Source organism: Pogoniulus pusillus, chromosome 16 (assembly GCF_015220805.1).
Source record: "Pogoniulus pusillus isolate bPogPus1 chromosome 16, bPogPus1.pri, whole genome shotgun sequence".
NCBI lineage: Eukaryota > Metazoa > Chordata > Aves > Piciformes > Lybiidae > Pogoniulus > Pogoniulus pusillus.
Window position 1 is genome coordinate 17,442,785 of NC_087279.1, and position 20,713 is coordinate 17,463,497.

The window sequence follows — 20,713 nt, forward strand, 5'->3', positions numbered from 1 at the left end:
TGCTGTCTACAACTACCTGAGGGGTGGTTGTGGCCAGGAGGAGGTTGCTCTCTTCTCTCAGGTGGCCAGCACCAGAACGAGAGGACACAGCCTCAAGCTACGCCAGGGGAAATTTAGGCTGGAGGTGAGGAGAAAGTTCTTCCCTGAGAGAGTCATTGGGCACTGGAATGGGCTGCCCGGGGAGGTGGTGGAGTCACAGTCCCTGGGGCTGTTCAAGGCAGGACTGGACGTGGCACTTGGTGCCATGGTCTAGCCTTGAGCTCTGTGGTAAGGGGTTGGACTTGATGATCTATGAGGTCTCTTCCAACCTTGGTGATACTGTGATACTGTGATACCTCAGGGATGCTGGGGATGGCTGGACGTGTAGGCAGTGAGACTTCTACAATGTACCTGCCTCTGCCCCTCCAGGATGGAAATGTTGGATGAAGCACTTAGTGCCATGGTCTAGTTGATTGTACAGGGCTGGGTGCTAGGTTGGCCTGGATGATCTTGGAGGTCTCTTCCAACCTGGTTGATTCTGTGATTCTCTGGTGGGGCTGGGCTGGTTATCTGTTTATCCTGGCTATCCCTTTGGCGCTTGTTTTCCTGGGGGTACATGAGGTGTGTGTGATATCTGCGATGGATTTTGTGAGAAATGAGTAAAACCTTGTAAAAAAAACCAACTCCAACCCTCCAAAACTACACCTTGCCTGCATGGCCCTTGCCAGCTAATTCCCACCCTGTGCGAGGGATGGAAACTTCCCAAATTGAATTCTCCATTTATTTCCCCAGGGTTTCTCCATGTAACTCTCCCTCTCTTTCTGGTACATTTATGAGCCTCCAGGGATCTGTTTTTACACTCAACGTTTAAAATTAAAGACGTGTTTCTCTTCTAGAAGGTGAGATAAACACTCCCCGTCTCAGCTAGGGGTTTCCTTCCTGACTTTCCTTCCACCACCACCTCCCCCCTCCCCCTAAAATCTGCTGATGGGAAAGAGCGAGCCTGTGGCTGGAGCAAATAAGCTGGGAATGAGACACCTGGGCTGAGCCTTTCTCCCACGAGGTCCAGCCCACTGCAACATGGGATGTGTGAGCTTTGGCTTCTTCCTCCAGTTGCTGCTTGTGCCCAAAGAGGGCAAAAACTGCTACCTTTGGTATGGGGTGGATGAAAGAGGAGGGAAAGGGAACTGGAAATGTGCTTGCTTCAGCTTCAAGTATGGTCCATCTTGGTGACTACGGGCATACAGTGTGGTGATGCCATCCCACTCTCAGCTGTGGGAAGACACAGTAGGTTGCAGTAACTCTGTTGTATGGTTGTATGGTATGGTAATTTCTGGCCTGAGGCTGTGTGAGGACTGTCACAGCCTGTGGTGACACCTACCACCTGTGGTCCCCGTGAGGTGTGCTGCTTGGGCTGCCTTGAGTGTGTCCCCCTGCAGCTTGTGCCCTCTTGAGCTGCTGATCCCAGAGGCAGAAAGTAACTGCATCCTACTAGCTTAAGGAGAGGTGGAGGGTCTCACTCCGTGCCTCTTCACATGAGCATCACTGTTTACCTTCCTCTCTGCAGCTCGTTCTTTCAGATGGCAGTTGAGGGATGCCTTTCTGCCTGCTGCCTGCTTGCTTAGCCTGCTGAAACGGGACCTGGGCTTTATTCTGAAAATGGAACCAATTAGAGAGCATGCAAGCAGCTCTGTCCCTCCCCAACACCATATCCGCCCAGGTGGCTGTTGGTGCTTCTCTCCTGGGATGGATACGTCTCCACTCACTTCTGCTCAGCTTTGTTTTCCCTGCTCCTGCATGTGCTGCTGCACTTGTGTGAGTGTCCTCACTGCCGTGCTGTGAAAGCTTTGGCACCCAGCCCAAATCCCCAAGAACACAATTTTTCAGCTGAGACTTGGCCTGTAGTGCATTTCTGAGCCAGTGCTGGGGTTGGCACTGTGTGCCTGTGGCACTGGGGTGTTTTTGCAAACATCTAGTGAGCTCTAGACACTCTCAATGCCCCTGCCTGGGTGGCAGCTCTTGCTGGCCAAGGCTGTTGCGTCAAAACTGTTGTTTCTGACCCCCTTAACCTCCCTAATTCTGTTTATGCTTATGAGCAGGGAGAAACTGAGAGAGTGAGCAGGGTTTTTTTGTTGTTTTTTTTTTAATGGCTTTCAAGTTTCTGGTGATGTTTTTCATCAGAAAAAGGGTAGTCCTATAGAAGCAGTTAATTGGAGGAAAAGTTGATGGTAATAAATGTCAAGAATGTTTCAAGGATGGTTTGGATGAAATGTGTTTCTTTAAAGCCTCCCAGCAACAACAAAAACCTTGCCCTATTTTGAACCTTGCAGAAGAGAAACAACTTCAAAACTCCAATTTTCTCTCTCTTCGGTGTGTGTGTAGTGTTTAAGTGCCTTTTTTCTCCCCTCAGCCTGTGCTCTTTAAACAAAGCATGTGTTTTCCTGGCGCGGCTCCCCAGAGGCAGCTCTGCTGGAGCGGAGGGCAGGGGCTGCAGAGGTGACGGCTGGACGAGTCCAGGCAAGTCCTGGTTTTTGGCAGGAGCTGCACTCCTCCATACTTTGGGAGTGGGGGCTGGGGGATGGACTGTGGTCAGTTTGGTTTCCTGCCTGTGCTTCCCATTTCTCCTCTGAAACGTGACAGCTGTGGATGGCGATGCCCACAGCCAAAAGGAGGAGCAAGCTACAGGCATGCGCAGAGTAGTTTGGTATCCTGGGGCAGAAGGTGGAAAAGGAAAGAATTAATGCTTCAGAGGGGTGTTAGGGCCTCGGCTGCCTCTCCCTGTGCAGCCAGCGCTGTGTGTCTCACGGGCTGTGGGTAACGTTGCTGTGCCTCTTGCTTCCTTAAGCGAGTGAGGGCTCGAGGAGGTTGGCATTAAAAAAAAACAAGAGATGAGGAAGATGCTTTCTTAGGAGGGGATATTTGTCTTCATGCATGGTCTGAAGCACCCCTGGGATGCTGAGGCTGCCTGAAGCTGCCTGGAAGCTCTGCTCACCCCAGCGTGGCCGAGCCTTGCTGCGCACTGCCTTGCAGCCACAGCCGTACCTTCGGCCCCAGCTGCGGGGCTCGGCGCTGGTGTGTTTTTCATAAAGGCTCTTAATCACATACAGGATGTTTCTGTTTGTTCAAGCAATGAAATCACACAAACAACCCACCCCCAGTTTGGCTTTCGCGGAGCATCAGCTGCTCGACCCAAGTCCTGGGCAGAGCCGGAGCAATCCTCCCCTCTCGTCCTCTGGCTCTGGAGCCGGCAGCGCGGCAAGAGCCTGCCTTTCATGTCGTGGACATGCCCTGGAAAGCTGCCCGGCCCCGGGGACGGGATTAGATTAGGGCTGGGAGCTGAGGCTGACTCATCGCTGGGGCTTGCGCTTGGCCGAGGCGCTGGCAGCAGCATCTCGCGGGAGCTCCGGCGGGGAGGCTTGGAGACCCTGAGCTGGGACCAACCTCCCGTCTTGGGGCTGAGGCTGCGGGCAGGCTCTGTGCGAGCCGTGCTTGCCAGCCCACACCCGCTCCTGAGAGGAGCGCGGTTGCTTTGTGAGTGGGACAGAGGTGGGTTGCAGGCACCGTCTCTCTCATTCCTGGGCTCTGGGGTGGTGTCGTTGCATTACCCCAGGCACTCAGCCTTGCTTGGGAACGTTGCAGACCAGCCACCGCATCACTGTCTTTTGCTTTGAGCTTCATCCCTCGGGGTATTAAACATAAGGAGAGAAGGAATGCATCAGGATGGATTGCAATGAAAAAAAAAACCACCCTGACTTTTCTTGCCCCTGTTGTGCACATCGGTCCTGTTGCTGCCGTTTCCATGGCAAAGCAGCGGGCCCACAACCCAGCCCGCTCCGTGCTCCTCACTGTTTGGAGGAGCAAAAATCCTCGGAGATGATGAGAATAATTTAAGAAGCCATTAACGAGAGCGGGAGAAACAACGGAGGAGCTGGCGCAGGGTCGGGGCGGGGGCGCGGGGAGGCAGGGCTGGTTTTTGGCAGGGAGCAGGTCACGTTGGCAGCCTGCTCGCCTCGCCTTAGATGTGTTATGAAGTTTTGGAGGTTGCTTGAACAGTGTCTGGGGAGCAGTGGCGAGCCAAGCGGGCCACAGGCCAGCTCGCAGCTAAACATGTTGTTGTGTAAAATTGCAGTCAATTAATTTAAGACCTGCCAATTTCGACTGCAGAGCACTAGGAGGTTCTGTCAAGTTTTCAATGGGATAAAAAGGGGGGAAGGGGAGATTAGTTTTCAGTACTTGGAAGGGCAAATAGTGATCCTCTGCTCAATCCTGCAAAGCACCTCCTCCTCTCTCTGCGCCTTTTGGTTCTGGTAAACTTGTTGCCATTGGAGTTAAAGGTCCTTCTGGTGTGTGCTCTGGGGTCTGGCATGGTTGAAGGCCAGTGTCTGTTTCAGGGCCTGGGGAGGCACTGGCTGTGGGGAGATGACCCTTAGGCTTTGCAGTGGTTCCCCACCGCAGCCTATGGGGAGCACATCCCCTGCTGCATCCCAAGATAGTTTTCCCCAGACATCTGATTATGCAAGACTGGTCTGATCCTTGGCATGTTGGGTGGCATGCAGTCTGTCTGTAATAGAGGAGGAGCTGTAAAACACTCAGAGTAACCTAAAGACCTGCCTTATGTACTCTGCCTGCCAGCCTAGAGGTCAGAGCTGTCATTCATGATAGGGTACCTAGACTGGTACCAATCATTTGAGAAAACCTGCCCTAGAGAGCTGACAGCCAAGTGAGCACCGTGTCTGAACCCCAGACGGGCTTATGGCTCCCTTATGTAGTGGCAGTGACATGGTGCTGCTCTGCAGAGCTCCTCCCTCGGGATGTGCCCCATGCCAGCCACTCTCTCTGCCCATTGTACTCTCATGCTGCAGGAGCGTGGCACCTCTGGCAAGGGACCCTGCCGGAACCTCCAGCTGCTGTTCCACTGCGGTTGCTGCAACCTTCAGTAGAGAAGTGTGCCCTGGGTTTTGCAGAGCAGTGCCTCTGCGAGCTGGCCTTTTGTTGGGCTTAGGCTTTCTCCTTGTTTTTCCTCGGTTTGCAGCTTAGTGAAACCTGTGAGAAAGCTCAGCTCTGGCTGTGAGTAACAGTCATGGGACTGGCAGGCGAGGCGGCTTCGGCTGTTCCCCTTGGCCTGCTCACAGCCAGCAGCAGGGCTGAGCAAGAAGGGGAGCTTGTTCTGTGTGGGACTTGTTCCTCTCTGGCTGTGGCTTAGCCCTCTCCTGTCCTTACCCTGACTTGTTTCTCCATCTCTGAAAACCCCTTAGCATAGATTTACACACGTGTGTGTGTGTGTGTCCCCTTTCTGTGCTCTCCTCCCCGGGCTTTTCTCCTAGCCTCAGCCACTGTGGCTCTGTGCTCCCAGACCAAGTCTCCAGCTGCTGCTGGTGGTTTTTATTCACCACGGAAGGGTACAAACCCACATCCCAGCGTTTGTGCTTTTCTGTGCAAGGGCCCTGTTCTGGCTTCAGTGCACGGAGCTGCTGCAGGTCCCCTCAGGGCTGCAGACCTGCTGCTCCTCACTGCTGGGAGGAGAAGGGATTTTGGAGGTAGGTCCCTCCAGAGCCAGGCTCTGCCGCGTAGGCTCTGCTGTCTGTGCACTTCCCCAGAATATATGAAGTGTAATTTCCTCCTGCTTTGCCGGGAGCTTGTTAATATTTCACTGGGACACGGGGGCAGCCTGAAAAGCCTGTGCTTCAAAAAAGGGCAGCTTTCAGCAGCTCTGGGGTTAGCTTTTGGTTTCCCAAGCTCTTGCTATAACTCGTTCTGTGGTTTTAGTAATAGGTAAAAAACCACTCAGCAGAGGAGAAAGCCCAGGCAAAGTCCTGCAGGCTGGCCATTGCTTGTGTGCCACTGCCTTGCTGAGCTGGGCTGTGGGTCTAGTGTCTGCTCAGCTCCACTCCTGCATTGGCATTGAGGGGAGAAAAAAAAGTCAATTCCCTATAGTTAAGTGAGGAAGACTGTCTGGAAGCCTTGTGAGCCTGCTTGCATTCGAAATGGCCAGTGAGAACCCTCTGCAGCCCAGCTGTGTACCACTGATGCCAGCGTGGTGCTTAGGCGAGGTGCATTTTAAGGATGCCTTTTTGGGGGCCTGACTTTTCGCCTGGTCTTGGACTCCACAAATCAGAGGAGGCATTGGCCCTCCAGGAGCAATAGCAGAAGAATTACTGCATTGCATGGGCGTCTTTATGTGTTTTTTAAACCGTGCCTTCTAATTATAAATAATGGCTGTGATATGAGATATGATGATGATGGATGGTGATTCTGTATTCCGTGTGCATTAGCGGCTTTAACCTTGCTGGGGTAATTATGTCTCATTTCAAATTCTGATACTATTTATTTGAGGTAGGGGACTGGGAATTTAATTTCTACTGCTTTGTCTTTTAGTGTTATTATTATTTGAAAAGGATACCTTTGTGAAATTGTTTTTTAATCATTCCCTCCAGTTGGCAGCACCAGTTCATTAGTATTTCCAGGGCCCCGTGTGGGGTTGCTTTAGAGATGTTTGTGAAGGTAGATGTTTGAGGGCCGAGGTATAGGACAGGAGCTTCTCTTTTGAGGCACCTGCGTGCATCCCTCTGGCTTTGGTCTTCCTAAAGCAACTATCCTTGGCCTTTTGCAGTAGTTGCTCCCCTTGACCTTCATGTCTCTGCCAGGCCAGGCTCCTTGCTCACAGAAGGTCTCTGGGGGGGGGGGAGTCCAGGCAGGAGCAGGCAGGGCTGAGCCATCGTCCTGCCTTCCCCTCTCACCGTCTTTGACAGCACGTTTAATTAAAACCCACATCAACCCGAAGATTACACACGTGGTCCTTAATCAGTTTGAAGTCTCCATGAGAATAAAGTAATTATACTACTCGTTTGGTTACAGTAATTAAAACTTTAATTAACATAATTTCCCACCCCTTGGCCTCCCTCTACAGATATTCAGGAATGCAATGGGTGCCTGCCAGGGTTGTGTCTCGGGATAAAGCCGTTTATCCAGGGGCTGTCTGCCCATTGTTGTTTCCACTCCCTCCAGCATCATGCTGGTGAGGTCCAGCCATGCTTGGTGCTTACTTGTCTTTTGCTAGGCTGCTGGGTGCTGACCTGCATCCTTGGCTGGGAACAGCTCCTTGGTCACGATGCAGGCAAGTTTCAGGGGGTGACAGCTCCACTTGAGGTCCCCTGTCAGCAGTGAGGAAGGTGGTAGGTGTTCCTCAGAGATCTTCTGAGAACTTGGTTTTGAATGTGTTGTGTGCTCTGGTCTAGTCTTGGCTGATGCCAAGCTTTCAGAGAGCAGCCTTGCATCTTCAGGTGTAATTTATTAGGAATCTATCTGTGCTCCTTTATTTCCCATTGCATGGACCTGCAAGGTCTGAGGTTACAACTACTTGTGGCAGAGTGCTGTTGTATCTGAAAAGCTCGGGATGGGCTCCAGCCCCCTTTCACTCCAGTTTGCCTCCTGGGTGAGCCCTGTGGTCGCCATGGGGCTTCGTGTTGGCCACCGGGACCCAGTGCTCCCTGACAGCCTGACAAAGGGATTGCTGCCTGGAGAAGCAGGGTGGGGATTTCTGCGTCGGTGCTGGAGGAAATCCATGCTGTGTAAAACCTGAGCTCTTAAATATCTTGAGCAGCATCCTTAGGGAAAGCAATCTCTGTATTTAAATCTTCTCAATCTCTCCTTCAAAATTACTTCTATCTGCAGACTGAAAAGCCTTATTTTCATCCTGGTTTCGAAGGGAGAGCCTGCTGCAGAGAAGTGGTTTTCATTGCTCCAAGTTCTGTGTGGTGGGGAGCCATGGCACCATAGCTTTGCTCTGGCTTTGCAGAGACGCAGAGGAGGGTGTGTAGTGTGGCCCGGGATGTGGCTCTTGAGGTTGGAGCTGCTGCAGGAGGGCCAGAGATTTAGGGTGTGGGAACAAAGCCTTAAAATGTAAATGAAAAGCGAGAGCAGGGAATTTAGCAAACATGTCAAGAGCTCAAGATGGGTGCGAGTGAGAGGGTCTGATTTGCAGCAAAATATTTGGAGGCACTCTCCTGTGTGCTCAGCCCGAAGGCAGGCTTAGCTGGCTGTTATCACTGGGAACACCAGGCACAGAACAGCAGAAGATTTCTTCTGTAATCTTGGAGGTGCTTATGTCTGGAGCAGGGATTGTTTTGGAGGAAAGGCAGAGCCTGGAGTTTTAATTGTGTCGTGCCAGTAGTGAAGATGTTGATCTAAAAAGAAAAAAAAAAGGAAAAGTTAAACAAGAAGTGTGGCTAACTTTCTGCCTCTTCCTGATCCCTTACATTCCCATCAAGTGCATTGAGTGATGTGTGATTTTGTCATTGGATTTGTAAGAGGTTCTGGATGTGCAGTTCTGCTGCCTGTGCTGGGTGTTAATATTTAATGCTGTTTCTGTGCCCTGTGATATTTAGACTCTGATCGTTTATTGCTTATCAGCTGCTTCTGGGCAGTCTGAAGTGATTTGTCCGTGGAGATAAAACACCAGGACAGTCCAGAGCTGCAGTAACAAGAGGCCTGATGGGAAGGAAGGGATCAAAGTCGGTGTTAAACAGGTAAAGCTGAATCACCCCATGCAGACAGCCTTGTCCTTCTCCTCGGGCGGAGGTGAATGGGCAGTGGACTTAGCTCCTGTTAGCTCCACCTTGCTGCAATGTAGCCCTGTGGCAAATGGCTCTCAGCTTGCACGCTGTGGACATAGCAGCTGGTGTGCTTACATGGCTGGCGCTCAGTGAATGGAGAGCTGCTGAGGTGGGGTTGCAGAAGGCTTTAGAGTCTGATGGATGGATAAATCCTGATGCAGGGCATGGCACAGCCCCACTGAAACGGGGACTTGGCTCTTGCTGGATCTGTATGTGAGGCCACTGGTACAGGTGCTGGAGGGGAATAGGGCCCACTGCCAGGGGTACCTTGAAGCAGATTCTGCCCTCCCTGCGGTCTGTGTCTCCACAGATTCCCTTGTGTGGGCTTTTGTTGCCACGGGCTCCTCTGTTTGCCACATCAACAGACCCCACCTTGTCCTCAGGCAGCTCCTCTCTTGCTGCTGTGTTGTTTTAGAAACCAGGAAGGAAACAGCTCTTTTCCTGAAGCTGAGGGAGGAGCAAAGGATACAGCTGATCTCCAGATGTGCTGCAGGCCTGGGGGCTTGTCCGTCTTCCCTGCTACATCCCTTTCAAAGCCCCACTGCCTCCTTCCTTGCCCTTTGGGATTCCCCTGACAGATCTGGAAAGAGGGGCGTCCCCATTGCTGCTGACCTGCAGCAGGGGGTGAATCTTTGGCCATAGGCATGTCCCAAGCAGCAGTGGTTGAGATTTGCAGGAGAGATAGCAACTTCTAAGCTGTGGAGAGGCTGGGGATTGCAGCTCTGGGTTTGTTCTCCTTGCTAGTCAGTGCAATGGGCAGGGTATTGCAGGAGACATAGCCAAGGGTTGGAGCTGGCCCCCATGGGGCAGAAGGATGCAGTCTCCTTGGAGAAACCTGTGCCTTGACAGTGAAGGGATGTTTTTTGTTTGATAAACCAAGTACTGTGTCCTTCAGGTGAGACCTTTCTTCCTGGGGACTTCCCTGGTACATTTAGGTCTTAACTTGCCCTCAGCTAGTCATGTGGAATCAAGTCCTGTGATAGCCAGGAGGGTGACATATTGCCATGGCTTCAGTGTGCTTGAGGCCTGTTGAGATGCTTGGGATGACTACAGTAATTAATAAACAGGAGGGGAAAATAATCCTGTATTTCTGTGATGTGCTGTCACCCAGGGCATTTTCCTGTGTGGAGTGGAACAGTGGAACACAGAAGGTCCCAATCCCATTTTTCTGTGTGTATTTACTGCTTTTGTCTGTCATTTGGCAGGGCTAAACTTCCTTCCCTATCCACTACCAGCTCTCCCACATCTGCAGCTTTCTCCTCTCTTCCTATGGCTTGAGAAGCAGTGGGACCCACTTGCATGCCTGTGTTACTCTCTATTGTGAGGTGTAGCGCTAGGGTCCCACAGTGTATTTATGCTGAAGAAGGCACAACCAGATGCAGGCACCATGCTGCTGGAAGGGTAGTTTTGAGGTGCTCTGTTGCTCCCTCCCTGGGGAGCTGATGCCCTGGTGGCTGCTGTACCTCCCCCACTGGGATGTCAAGGAGCTCCCACTGATTCTCTTTAGCCATGAAGTGTCTCTGAAGCAACCAGAGACATGGGCTCAGTGACTGCACAAACTCTCCATGCACAGGTTATTTTGTGACACCATTGCTTGGCTGAGGGTCAGCAAAGACTGAGGACAGCCATCCTGCTGGGCCACAGCATCATGTGGAGGGGTCCCTGGGGTTCCCTGTCCTACGTCTGCCCTTCACCATGCTGCTTGGCAGCTGCCAGTGCCTCCTGCCCAGTCCCCAGCAGCCCCCAGGGCAGTGGCTGTCCATTGATTCGCTTGTCGGGGCCCCCCCTCTGTCCGCCTCAGCCCTGAGTGATGCTGATTGGGAAATAATTGCAATAATAATAGAGATATTTTGCTCCTGAGTGACTAGACGATATGAACCGGGCACTGAGCCAGGAGAGTTTTGAAGGGCAAAGCTGGGAAATCAATGGCTCGAGGCTGCTAAAGCAGCCACGGGGACCGGGGGACGGGACCAGGGGCTTTGCTGGGGAAGGAGGCAGGGCAAGTGCTTGTACCCATGTGGATCTCAACAAGGGACGTGTGTGCTTGTAATGCCTTTCTCTTATTCCTTCTCTCTGTCGCTCCCTCCTGCTCCCATGTTTGACTTTGGTGAAGGTGCCCTGTCACTCACTCCCTCCTTCCAGCAGTTTGGTTGTGGTACAGAGAGATCGAAAACATTTTTGACAGTTTTGCAGTTCTGTCGACGTTGCTGGAATGGTGTCTTGGGCTCTGCTTCTCCATCCTGCTGACGAAGCAATGTGGGCATATATGGTCAGGGGAGGTTTTGGGAAGGTTTGAAGGTGACGAGCGTGGTGCTGGTCAGCGCCGTGCTTCGCCGTTCCGTGCCGCGTGGGCTGATGCTGCTCTGGCTGCTCGTGTGGGTGGCTGAGAAAGAGGAAAGGATGCAAATAAGTTTGAGCAAAAAAAAACCAAAAGTGGTTGGAGAGGTTTGGGGTAAGTGGTGTTGTGTTTTGGGGTCCTGCTGGGCAGGGTCACACCCCTGCCGCCTCTGCTCTGCTGCCTGCTATGGCAGACCCCAGTGCCTTCGCGCAGTTGCCACCTCACCTGCCTGGTGGTGCATCTGTCCTCAGCCCTCGGGGCTCAGCTGGGAATACTGCCCCGGGACAGCACGGCGGCCGTAACGTGCTTCGGAACGGGCTAGATGAAGCGGTGTGGAATGTGCCGGTGACGGCAGGTCGCTGGCGTTTGTGTCTGTTGTGAGCAGTGGTTCAGGTTAGGTATCTGCTTGGTTTTCGTTTCGTTGTGCTGACAGAACTGAAGTCCCGGCTCAGGGTGATGCCAGGCCTGGGACAAAAGCCTTGCTTACTCGTCTTTGCAGTGCGAATGGACTCACTGGACGGGAGCAAGCAGCTCATCTCGCCCCATTTCTTCGGTGGGCTGGCGGTGAGGCAGGAGCGCCCAGCCCCGTGGGGGAGTCGGTGGGACAGGCTGCCTGGCCGTGCTGGAGGCCGGGAGGCGGCCGGGAGGCTGGCAGCCAGCTCCGCGGGCCCCGGCGTGCCGAGTGCGAGCAGCCGGCAGCTGCCAGCCGGTCTGGGAGGAGTCCCGCGTCTGCTCCGCGCCCGGCTGGTGCATTCCTGTGCGGGCAGCTGGCGGCTCTGCGGGAGGGTGGCCGGCTGGCCGAGGGAGCGGAGGTAGCCGAGGTGCTGGCTGCCAGCCCGCCCCGCATAGCTGGGATGTTTCTGTGGGGCCATCCTGTCCCCAGTCCCGGCTGCGAGCTCTTGAGAGAGGCATCCCCAAAGCCCTGCCTGCGCCCTTGCTGCCTGCTGCCTGTATCCTCTCCACTGGGTGCTTAGAGGCACAGAGCAGCTGTATGGTGAGCGCAGGTAAGGCATGGCCAGGGCTCTCCTGGTGGCGGTTTTCTCGACAGTGAGACGAACTAGAGGTGAATCCTCCGTCGCCGTGGCTGCCGAGGTTGTTCACATGCTACGACACAGCAGGAGCCGTTGCCTTCTCCCTGCGCTTGCCCCCTGCCATGCCTTGCCCCTGCCATACCTGCCTCCTCTCCCTGCTGGTTGTGCCCCTCCCCAGGACAGGTGATGCCGGGGCCCCACAGCTGCTCCTGTATTTTGCTGGACAGCCCCTGCTCCTTCCTGGGTGGAGAGAGGAGTGTGTGATGCCCCACAACAGCTGACCTGGGAACCGAATTTTAAACTCCTCACCGTGCCTTGGAAACTGGAGAGGCAGCATGTGGGCAGCAGCTGCTGGCACTGCTGGTCTTGGGGAATAGTTGGTCAGAGGAGGCATATGGAGGGGCAGCAAGTGTCTCCCTCCTCCTGCTGGCTCTGCTGCCTTGGGGTGAGTCCAGGCCACATGCCAGGAGGGGCTGTCAAGGCTGGCACTCTAGGGGGGTCATTCTCTCCCTCCAACCCCCAGCTGGATACAGAATACTCCCTTTCCTGCTGTAGGCTTGTCAGCGTGGTGTTGGGTGACACTGCCTGGCAGCTGTCACCTCCACCCCGGGGCAGCTGGGCTGCACAGGTCCTCAGTTGCCTCTGTGAGGTAGCCTCATGGTTTGGGGACTCGACGCTGTTGGAAGCTGTTCCTCTCCCGGTTTTACTTGTTCTGTCTTGTGCCCTTTGGGTGGATGGTGCCAAAATCAAAGCAGAATGCTGTGGGTGTTGGCATAGCCCTCCTCTCATGAAGGGAAATGCTGGTTTGGGTGAGGGACCCCAGGCCTTTCATGGTGACTAAATGGTGAACACCAGTGGCATGGGGAAGGGAAGGTTTCAGCCCTCCCATTCAAGGATGTGCTGCAGAACATCTCACTGACAAGAGGATGGGGCAGGAGGGGACCAGGACATGTACAAAGGTGGGATAGGGACCTTAGTCAAGCACCCTCTCCTCACAGCCCCCTCTTGTCCTGCCGTACTCAGTTTCTGTGCCCACTGGATATCCCTGGGGCTGGAGGACTCTTGGCTTCCCCCAGTGAGTGTTAGGAGGGAAGCAGGAGGCTTTGAAATGCACTCCCATAAATAAGCCTTTCTTTCACTTTGCCCATCAGCGCTGTGCAAGCCCTGTGGAACTGGAAAGGGTCCCCGTGAAAAGGCTGTGGAGTGTGTTTCAGGCAGATAAGTCCCAGCCTTTGAAGTGTGGCAGGCGGGCAAAAGCGCCCTCCTCTTGTAGCTGCTGCCAGCCGCTGCGAATTAATCACAGCCCTATACAGATAAGAGTACAAAGCCTGGCTGAGCACTTCTCCTGCCCAAAGGAGGGATCTGCAAGGGACCGCTTGGAACTCGGGATAGGGCCTGGAGAGCCTGGAGGGGAGGAGATGGAGGGCTGGGATGGGAGGGTCCCGTGGAGGGACTGACTATGGGGCAGCGAAGAGTCTCTTCATCCCAGTGGTGGGCTTGAAGGGTGTCCCCTGTAATGAAACTGAGTCTTTTGGGGACCTCCTACATGTACCCATAAACACATGTTTTCAGTCCCACCCCAACATGCTCTGGACCCTGGTCAGACCTCCAGCAGCATGTGTTAAATCTGAAGGCAGCCTTGGCATGTCTGCAGTTGCCTTCCCTCTCTGGCTGTGCTTCCTCCCTCTCTGCCTGGAGTCCAGCTCAAACAGCCGCAAGTCCCTGGCCATGGCTGAGCTGTAAAGCCCTGTCCCCTGCTGCTCTCCTCCAGACCCACTGCCAGCGCTGGGTGGCTGCTAAGTCACAGCTGCTGCCCTTTATTCCTCTCATTGCCCATCTTTCCAAAAGGCAGCCCTGGGGAGGTGCCTCTCTCAGCTTTGTGCCCGTGGCTGGTGGCTGTAAGGGCATTGGTGATTTGGTGAGTGGTAGTCGGGCAGCAGTTATGGCAGTGGGGAGATGTTTCCTCACCTGGGTAAGCCTGGAGGGCATCTTGTCCAGGAGAGCAAGTGTGCTGCAGTAAAAGGAGCTGCCTACTTTTGATGTTTAGATTTTTCCCTTGCTGTGCTTCACTTCCCTTTGTCTTTCACATAGCTTTCGGGTCCCAACCTTGTCTTGTACAGATCCTTAGGGTGGTAGTTCTTCACCTAGTGCTGGCTGTGGTGGGGTCTGGGCTGTGCTGAAGCTTCTGAATGTTCCAGCAGAATGGTTAGTAAAGGAGAACAGAGCTTTGAAGGGAGCATTGGGCTCAAGACAGCAGCAGGACCTGTTGGTGCTGTTATCCAACCATGGCCTCGCACCACTGCATGCTTCTTAGCAAGGTGATGTGCTTTCCCCTTCCAAAATCTGTATGGGAAGACAACTTCAGCCAAGACCAGACCATCCCTGGGAACTCACTGTGGGCCTCCCAAGGGAAGACTTTGCCTTTCCCCAGCCAAGGTATGCTGTGTGTGGTCAGTCATTATGCTGGGGTGTCTGGGGCCTGGAGACTTGCATGTCCACCTCTTCCTCATCTTTCTTTTGCTGGAGTTCTTTTAGCTGGCCTGGGAGGCAAGGAGCCTCTTGGTAAGGTGAGATGCTTTTGTGTCTCCTGGCCTTCTTCTGCTTCCACCAGCTCACTTGGCTTCTGCAGGGACCAGATTTAAACCTGTCTCTCTTCAAAGTAAAGTTGTGATGGGTGTTCTCTCTATGAGATGGGCTCCTCGCTTGGATGGGAGGGTGGTGTGCACATGGGTTTCTGGCAGAGCAGCTTCCAGGCTTGCTTTGGGATGATTCACCCTAGCAGGGAGCTTTTCATTTCTTGCCTCTGGTCTCCTCCATATACAAAATAAAGCAGCAGCCCAACAAGCCAACCTTGCTCCTGCTCCACCACCCTGGCATGGCCTTGGGGTCCAGCCACCCCCTGGGTCTGCTGCCAGCCTCTCACAGGAGGCAGCTTTGCAGAGCTCGAAGCCAGCCTGAGGCAGGCAAGAATGAGGGCAGGAATCCTGAGCAAGAAATTAGTGCGAGTAATTATTAGTATTGGGTAATTATATCAGTGCCAGGATGAGGAGAAAGGTTAATAGAGTTATTTATTTATTTATTTTTGGTAAATGTCTTTTCCCCCGGGGGGGAAGGCAGGCAGGGTGGGCAGGAAGGAGCGTGTTTCCGAGGGGGGCTGCTCTGATTAAATCGTATCCTCTTCCTCTTCCCCTGCCCCCACCTACCCTGCGGGTGTGGGAGAGAGGGGGAAGTGGTCCCTCCCGGTGTCTGTCAGATATGGGAGGCACTTTCTGCATCCCATAGAATCATAGAATTCTCTAGGTTGGAAAAGATCTCTAAGGTCATTGAACCTGACTGTTAACCCAGCACTGCCAAGTCACCACTAATCCACGTCCCTAAGTGCCACACCTACCTGTCTTTTAACTACCTCTAGGGCTGGTGACTCAACCATTTCCCTGGGCAGTCTGGTACCTCGCAATCGTTTTGGTAAAGACCTTTTTCCTGATAAGCAATTTAAATTTCCCCGGTGTAACTTGAGGCCATTTCATCTTCACCTGTTGCTTGTTACTTGGGAGAAGAGACTGACACCCACCTTGCTACAGCCTACAACATATTGTGGTCCAAGCATCTCATCCCCTTGCCACCAGCTGGGAGAGCTAGGTTCCCATCAGGCTGATCACACTGGAGAGACTCTCATGCTGGGGTTCCCACCTCTGTCCACACGGCAGCAGGTGCTGTGGGCAGTCAGGTTCTCCTGGTGTGGAATGATGTTTGGTCTATCTGCTGGTGATCTCCTCGTGCTGGGGAGGAGTGGCAGGGTGAGCTTGCCTACCATGAGCTAACTCAAAAACTTGCCTTATGCCCTGCATTTTGCCTAGCCAGAAAACAACTTGATGACCAGATCTTGCAATTTCACTTGCCTGAATCCCAAACCTACCTATAGATCGTCCTTAGCAGGAGGAGAGTTGCCAGAGAGAATGACTCCTATGTGTACTATGCCTGGGGTGCCCTTGTGTTCCCCACCAGAGCACCCTGATGTGTGGTAGGCAGGGCTCCAGCCCTGTTTGACTACCAGGAGTATTTTTAGGCTCTTCCTGGAGCCTCAAATTAACTGGAAGTGCTCCATGTCTGTTGCCTCTTTTTTTTTTTTTTTTCTTTAATACAGCTCTTTCTCTTTCCCAGCACTGTGCAGTGCAATAATGTAATGGGGAAATTACCCTCCTAGTTAAAAATTACTGCCAGCGCGACATCCAGCCGTAGATCTATTTTAGAAGCAGGGTAAAACTGTATCGATTCCTCTGCGCCGCAACTGTGGCCCATAAAAGGGTTGTAAAGGTGCGTTTGTCACGTTGCAGCCGTGAGGAGGGGGGGATGGTGCCTGGCTAGAGAGGGGTATGCTCCCCATTACCATCCCCCAGAGAGCTGACTTGGACAGGACTTTGTAGAGGAGAAGCTGAGGATAACGAGAGGAGCGACCTGTGAGGGGATGTGTTGAGGCAGCGGTGGGCTCTGTGGGGTGATGCTGGGTACCACTGAGCATGGGGTCCTGTGGGGCAGGGCTGTCACATGGCCCTATAACATAGGTGTCTGGGACTTGTCCTCCTCTAATGTTTGGAGCAGGAGCAAATGTGATCTGGGACCTGGTCACAAAGACACACCCCTTCACCCTCAAAAGGGCACCCAGCAGCCTCAGGATGTGTGGTTCAGCATCGCTGGGTTCTCTAGCACGGTGGTACCCACGGAGAGGGTGGCCACTTTGCTCAGTGCTGTGCAGGACTCGTCACTCTCTGGTTGCTCAGGGGTCTCTTTCTTAATTAAATACATTTGTTTTGTAAAACTGCCTAAAAATAATCCAGGGTTGGTGCACGCAGGAGGCTGGCAGTGAATCAAAGGCGCCGCTCTAATTAAACGGGCCCCAGTTTGTTTGTGAGCCGCATACATTTCCATGCTAATCAGCTGCACACCGGGATCCTGCTTTCCCGGCCCCTATCCTCCTGATTGGGAACTATGCAAATGCCAGTAGTGATTTACTGCAGGAGGGGGACCAGGGTGACTGGCGTGCTGGCGTGACTGCCATGGGTGGCACAAGAGCTGGGGCATTGTCATGGGAAAGGTTGTGGTGAGCAGGGCAGGGCTAATAGTGGATTTGACCCCGTGCACTGGGGGGGGTGCTGAGTCCTGCAGATGGGGGTGCTGGATCAGATCTCTGCATGTGCTTGCAGCAGTGTGGAGCTGATCTGGGGCAGCATTTGCTCCATTTTGCTGGGCATGCTGCTTCTCCTCCTGCCACTGGGGTCTTTGCAGAATGTGCTGCTTGCATGGTTCCCATCCCACGGGAGCAGACCAGACCCACTGAGCCATTTATCCAGCACTGTCTTCTCTGGGACTGCCCTGTCCCAGGGGTTAGCTTGAATCTGGGGGTATTGCAAGCTATGGCATTAGCGGCAAGCATCTCTCCCTTGCAGAGGTGGCAGGCAGCTTAGGGCAAGTAGTGGAGCTGAGTCTAGCTTCTGCTCAGTAAGTGCCCCGTGGTGCCTCCTGATGTGGTTATCACTGGTACAGCCAGAAACCATTGTACTTAGGAAGAGCTTTAACGTAATTGCAAGCTCTAAGGGGATTAAAGCCTTTGCCACGTTCCTGCTCAGGGAACAAAGGCTCATTCTGAACCTCTGTTGACCTTCAGCTTCCTCAAGACCCTCTTGACTTTGCCGGTCATGAGCCCAAGTGTTTCCTCTAATGGATGGGGAGACAGGAGCCCAGCCTGTGTGCACCACAGCATCCTGCCTGGCCTGGGCTTGGTGCAGTGTGCTGTGCCAGCTGCTTTCAGTACTGCTATGGCAAGATAGGGTTTGCTGCTTTACTGCAAGCAAGGAGCTCCTCTGTGCCATGCTGCAAGTTGGAGGGGCTTTGAGGCTGAGCAGCATTGAGGGAAGCAGAGCAGCTGTGCTGCAGTGGCCGTGGCCATGCTGCTGTGGGATGGAGAGGTGGCATCCCTGCTGGAGCACATTCCCCATCCCACGCCGCGGGTGGGGGCTGAGGTGCACGCGGGGCTGTGCTCACCCCACCTCTCTCCCCACAGATCCTGGTGGACTTGCCGGCCGAGCGGAGGCACCAAGCGCTGCAGTACGAGAACGTCGTGGCCCACGAGGGCAGCTCCATTCTGCGAGACCTGGTGCTGAGCCCTGACCGCCAGCATATCTATGCCATGACTGAGAAACAGGTAAGAGGAGGGCATGGCAACCCCTCTGCTTTTTCCTGACTTGGCAGCCTACACTGCCACCTCAGCCTGCGCTCCCATGTGCTGGGAAACCTTTCAGGCAGCTCGCTGGTGGAGTCTGCTTTTTGCTTCCTGGAGCTGGGGCTACCTGGGGACTCCTTTCTCAGGCCAGAGTGGCACCTCCTCCCTGCTCCTCTCTGCAAAAGCATTGCCCCGAGGCAATGAGTCTGTGGCCCTGCTGTTCCTGGCCTCCCTGGGGCTGTGCTTCAGGCATTAATTGTTAGCAGCAGCTGCCTGAAAACCCCATGGTCCCTGGGGACTGAGAGCTTCTTGACCCTTCTTGTAGTGAGGGACTGGCCATTAGCCCCCTCCCTGTTCTGTCCATCCTCTCTTAAGCAGGATTTTTGCAGGTTAGCAGTAGCTCCTTGCTCCACGAATAACTTTTTGTCCTCTGGAGTGGCTGCATTTGCACTCTGGGGCAATGGGGACGTGGGGCTGGTGTACCTCTAGGCCTTGGTTTGCACCCCTCAGTCCCTGCCCTTGCTTATGCTGGGTCCACCAGAGGCACAGACCTCATGATGTGAAGTTTTGGTCATGAGTGTTTGGATGATGCCCAGCCTGCAGCAGAGCTTGCTAGTGCAAGTTCTCCAGCCATGAGCTGCATTGGAGCAGGTGAAACAGGTTCATGCCACAATAGTGATACTTTGGGATCTGGTTTCAACAGGGACATGCACCATACCCTGCAGGATGACACAGGTCCTGTCTCTGCACAGCAGAGATGTGTGTGTGAGTGGGACTACTGTGGGGCTCAGAGCACAGCTGGTCTCCTGGCTGCCAGCCTGGAAGCTTGGGAGGGAGAAGGATGCTGGAGTAAGGCTGTGGGTTTGTCTAGACAGCCCCATGAGGAGTGCAGAGCCATTTACCTCCTCCTCCAAGACCCTGTCTCTGCTTTCTGCTCTCTCCAGGTGAGGAAAAAATTGTGGTTTGGTTCCTCTGTGCAGCTGACCTGGGCCATGTTTGTCCTCGGCTGCATTTCTGTCTCAGGCTTGTTTAAGCTAAGCCCTCCCCTTTGTGGGGGATATGTTGGAGATGTAGGTGGTGTTGGAGTGGTTATGTCAGCCTAGACTGGGGTCTTCCCCAGGGGTTGTCATGCACCTGTGCAGGGTCTGCCCTGGGTGTCCTGCTGCCAACCCCCTTGCTACCATCTGCCAGAAACAATGTCAGGGACAAACAGGGAATGCTACAGGTAACCTTATCGGTATGGAAAGTGAAGAGTGCTGGTTGGACAGCATCATCCCAGCCCTGTAGGCATCAGGCCGAGCCCGTGCCCTGCTGTGCTGGGATGAGGGAAAGCACCCTGGGTTTAGCCTGCAAATTTTAATTGAGTCCTGCCTTGTGGCAACAGTGGGGAAACTGAGACATGAGCATGGCAGGTGCAGGCAGCTGCTTGGTGCTGCTGGCTCCTCACTCAGGCAAGCAGGCAGCTGCCTACACCCCCTCCCTGTTCCCCTCTTCTCCTCCTTATTCCCCTCTTCTCCTCCCCTCTCCTTAATAAAACCTGCTCTCTTCCCTACTACGGCTCAGTGTTATCAGAGTGCTGGTGGAAAGTAATTAAGTGAACAGTTGTAACAGAGCTCGGAGGGCTCTGAGAATGAGGGGATTTTAATCAAATCTGGAGGAGCAATTAATAAAGGACTGGTAACCCTTTCCAAGTGGGGCTGCGGCAGCCACGGGGTGCCTGGCCAGCACCAGGAGCTGACATGGGCCTGAGCCAGCACAGCCTGCTCCCAAACAAAGGTGCAGTGGTGGAAGGAACTTGGCTGGGGTGAAAGCCTCTCTGGAGTGGAAGTGTTGCCTGCAGGCATGCTGCCTGGGTGATTGAGAGGGCTTAGCCTGCTCCCCACCACTGTGTCCTGTCTGATGGGGTGGGAGTGAGCCACAAGGCAGGGTGAGTCCTGACCCTAGCAGGGTCTAGCCATGGGCACAGCAGGAAATGCAGCCCATCATCCTCCATTTCTCCCTGCCTGTTCCCTGCAGGTGACACGGGTGCCAGTGGAGAGCTGTGAGCAGTATGAGAGCTGTGAGCTGTGCCTGGGCTCCCGGGATCCCCACTGTGGCTGGTGTGTCCTCCACAACGTGTAAGTACTACAGGCTTGGCCCCAGGGCTACATCAGCAAACTATGGTCCCTCCCCACTGCTGATTTCCCTGGGGACATACCTCCTGGACTTCAGTCCTGAAGCGTGGCGGGGACAGTCCAAGGAGTCTGTCATCCCTTCCCATGACACCTGGGCAGTGCTCACAAATATCTGTGTGGCCACTTAAGTGCTGTCCCTGGGCTCTTGGGTTCTACATCTTTGTGCTGATGAGAAAAGCTGAATGTAAAAGACCCCCAGAAGGCCCTGTGCTGGCACCAGGGGAAAGCGGAGCTCCTATACCGGCCTCAGGCACCCAAGAGTGCCCTAACTGGGTATCACCTCCGTGCCAAAGGGTGTCAGCCCAGAGCCAGGTGGGACTCCAGGGCATTGTCCTCCTCACCGTGGTGCTTTTGCCCCCCGC

At 54.0% G+C, this 20,713-nt stretch overlaps 1 protein-coding gene across 2 annotated transcripts in view; it reads left to right on the forward strand.

The window, feature by feature from the left end:
- PLXNA1 (plexin A1) overlaps window positions 1-20,713 on the forward strand; it is a 126,826-nt gene that overhangs the window by 34,441 nt on the left and 71,672 nt on the right. For both annotated transcript variants that reach the window (XM_064156823.1, XM_064156824.1), the window contains exons 4-5: window positions 18,019-18,159; window positions 20,194-20,294. In XM_064156823.1, the coding sequence (XP_064012893.1) occupies window positions 18,019-18,159; window positions 20,194-20,294 (242 nt within the window). The remainder of the gene's footprint in view (window positions 1-18,018; window positions 18,160-20,193; window positions 20,295-20,713) is intronic.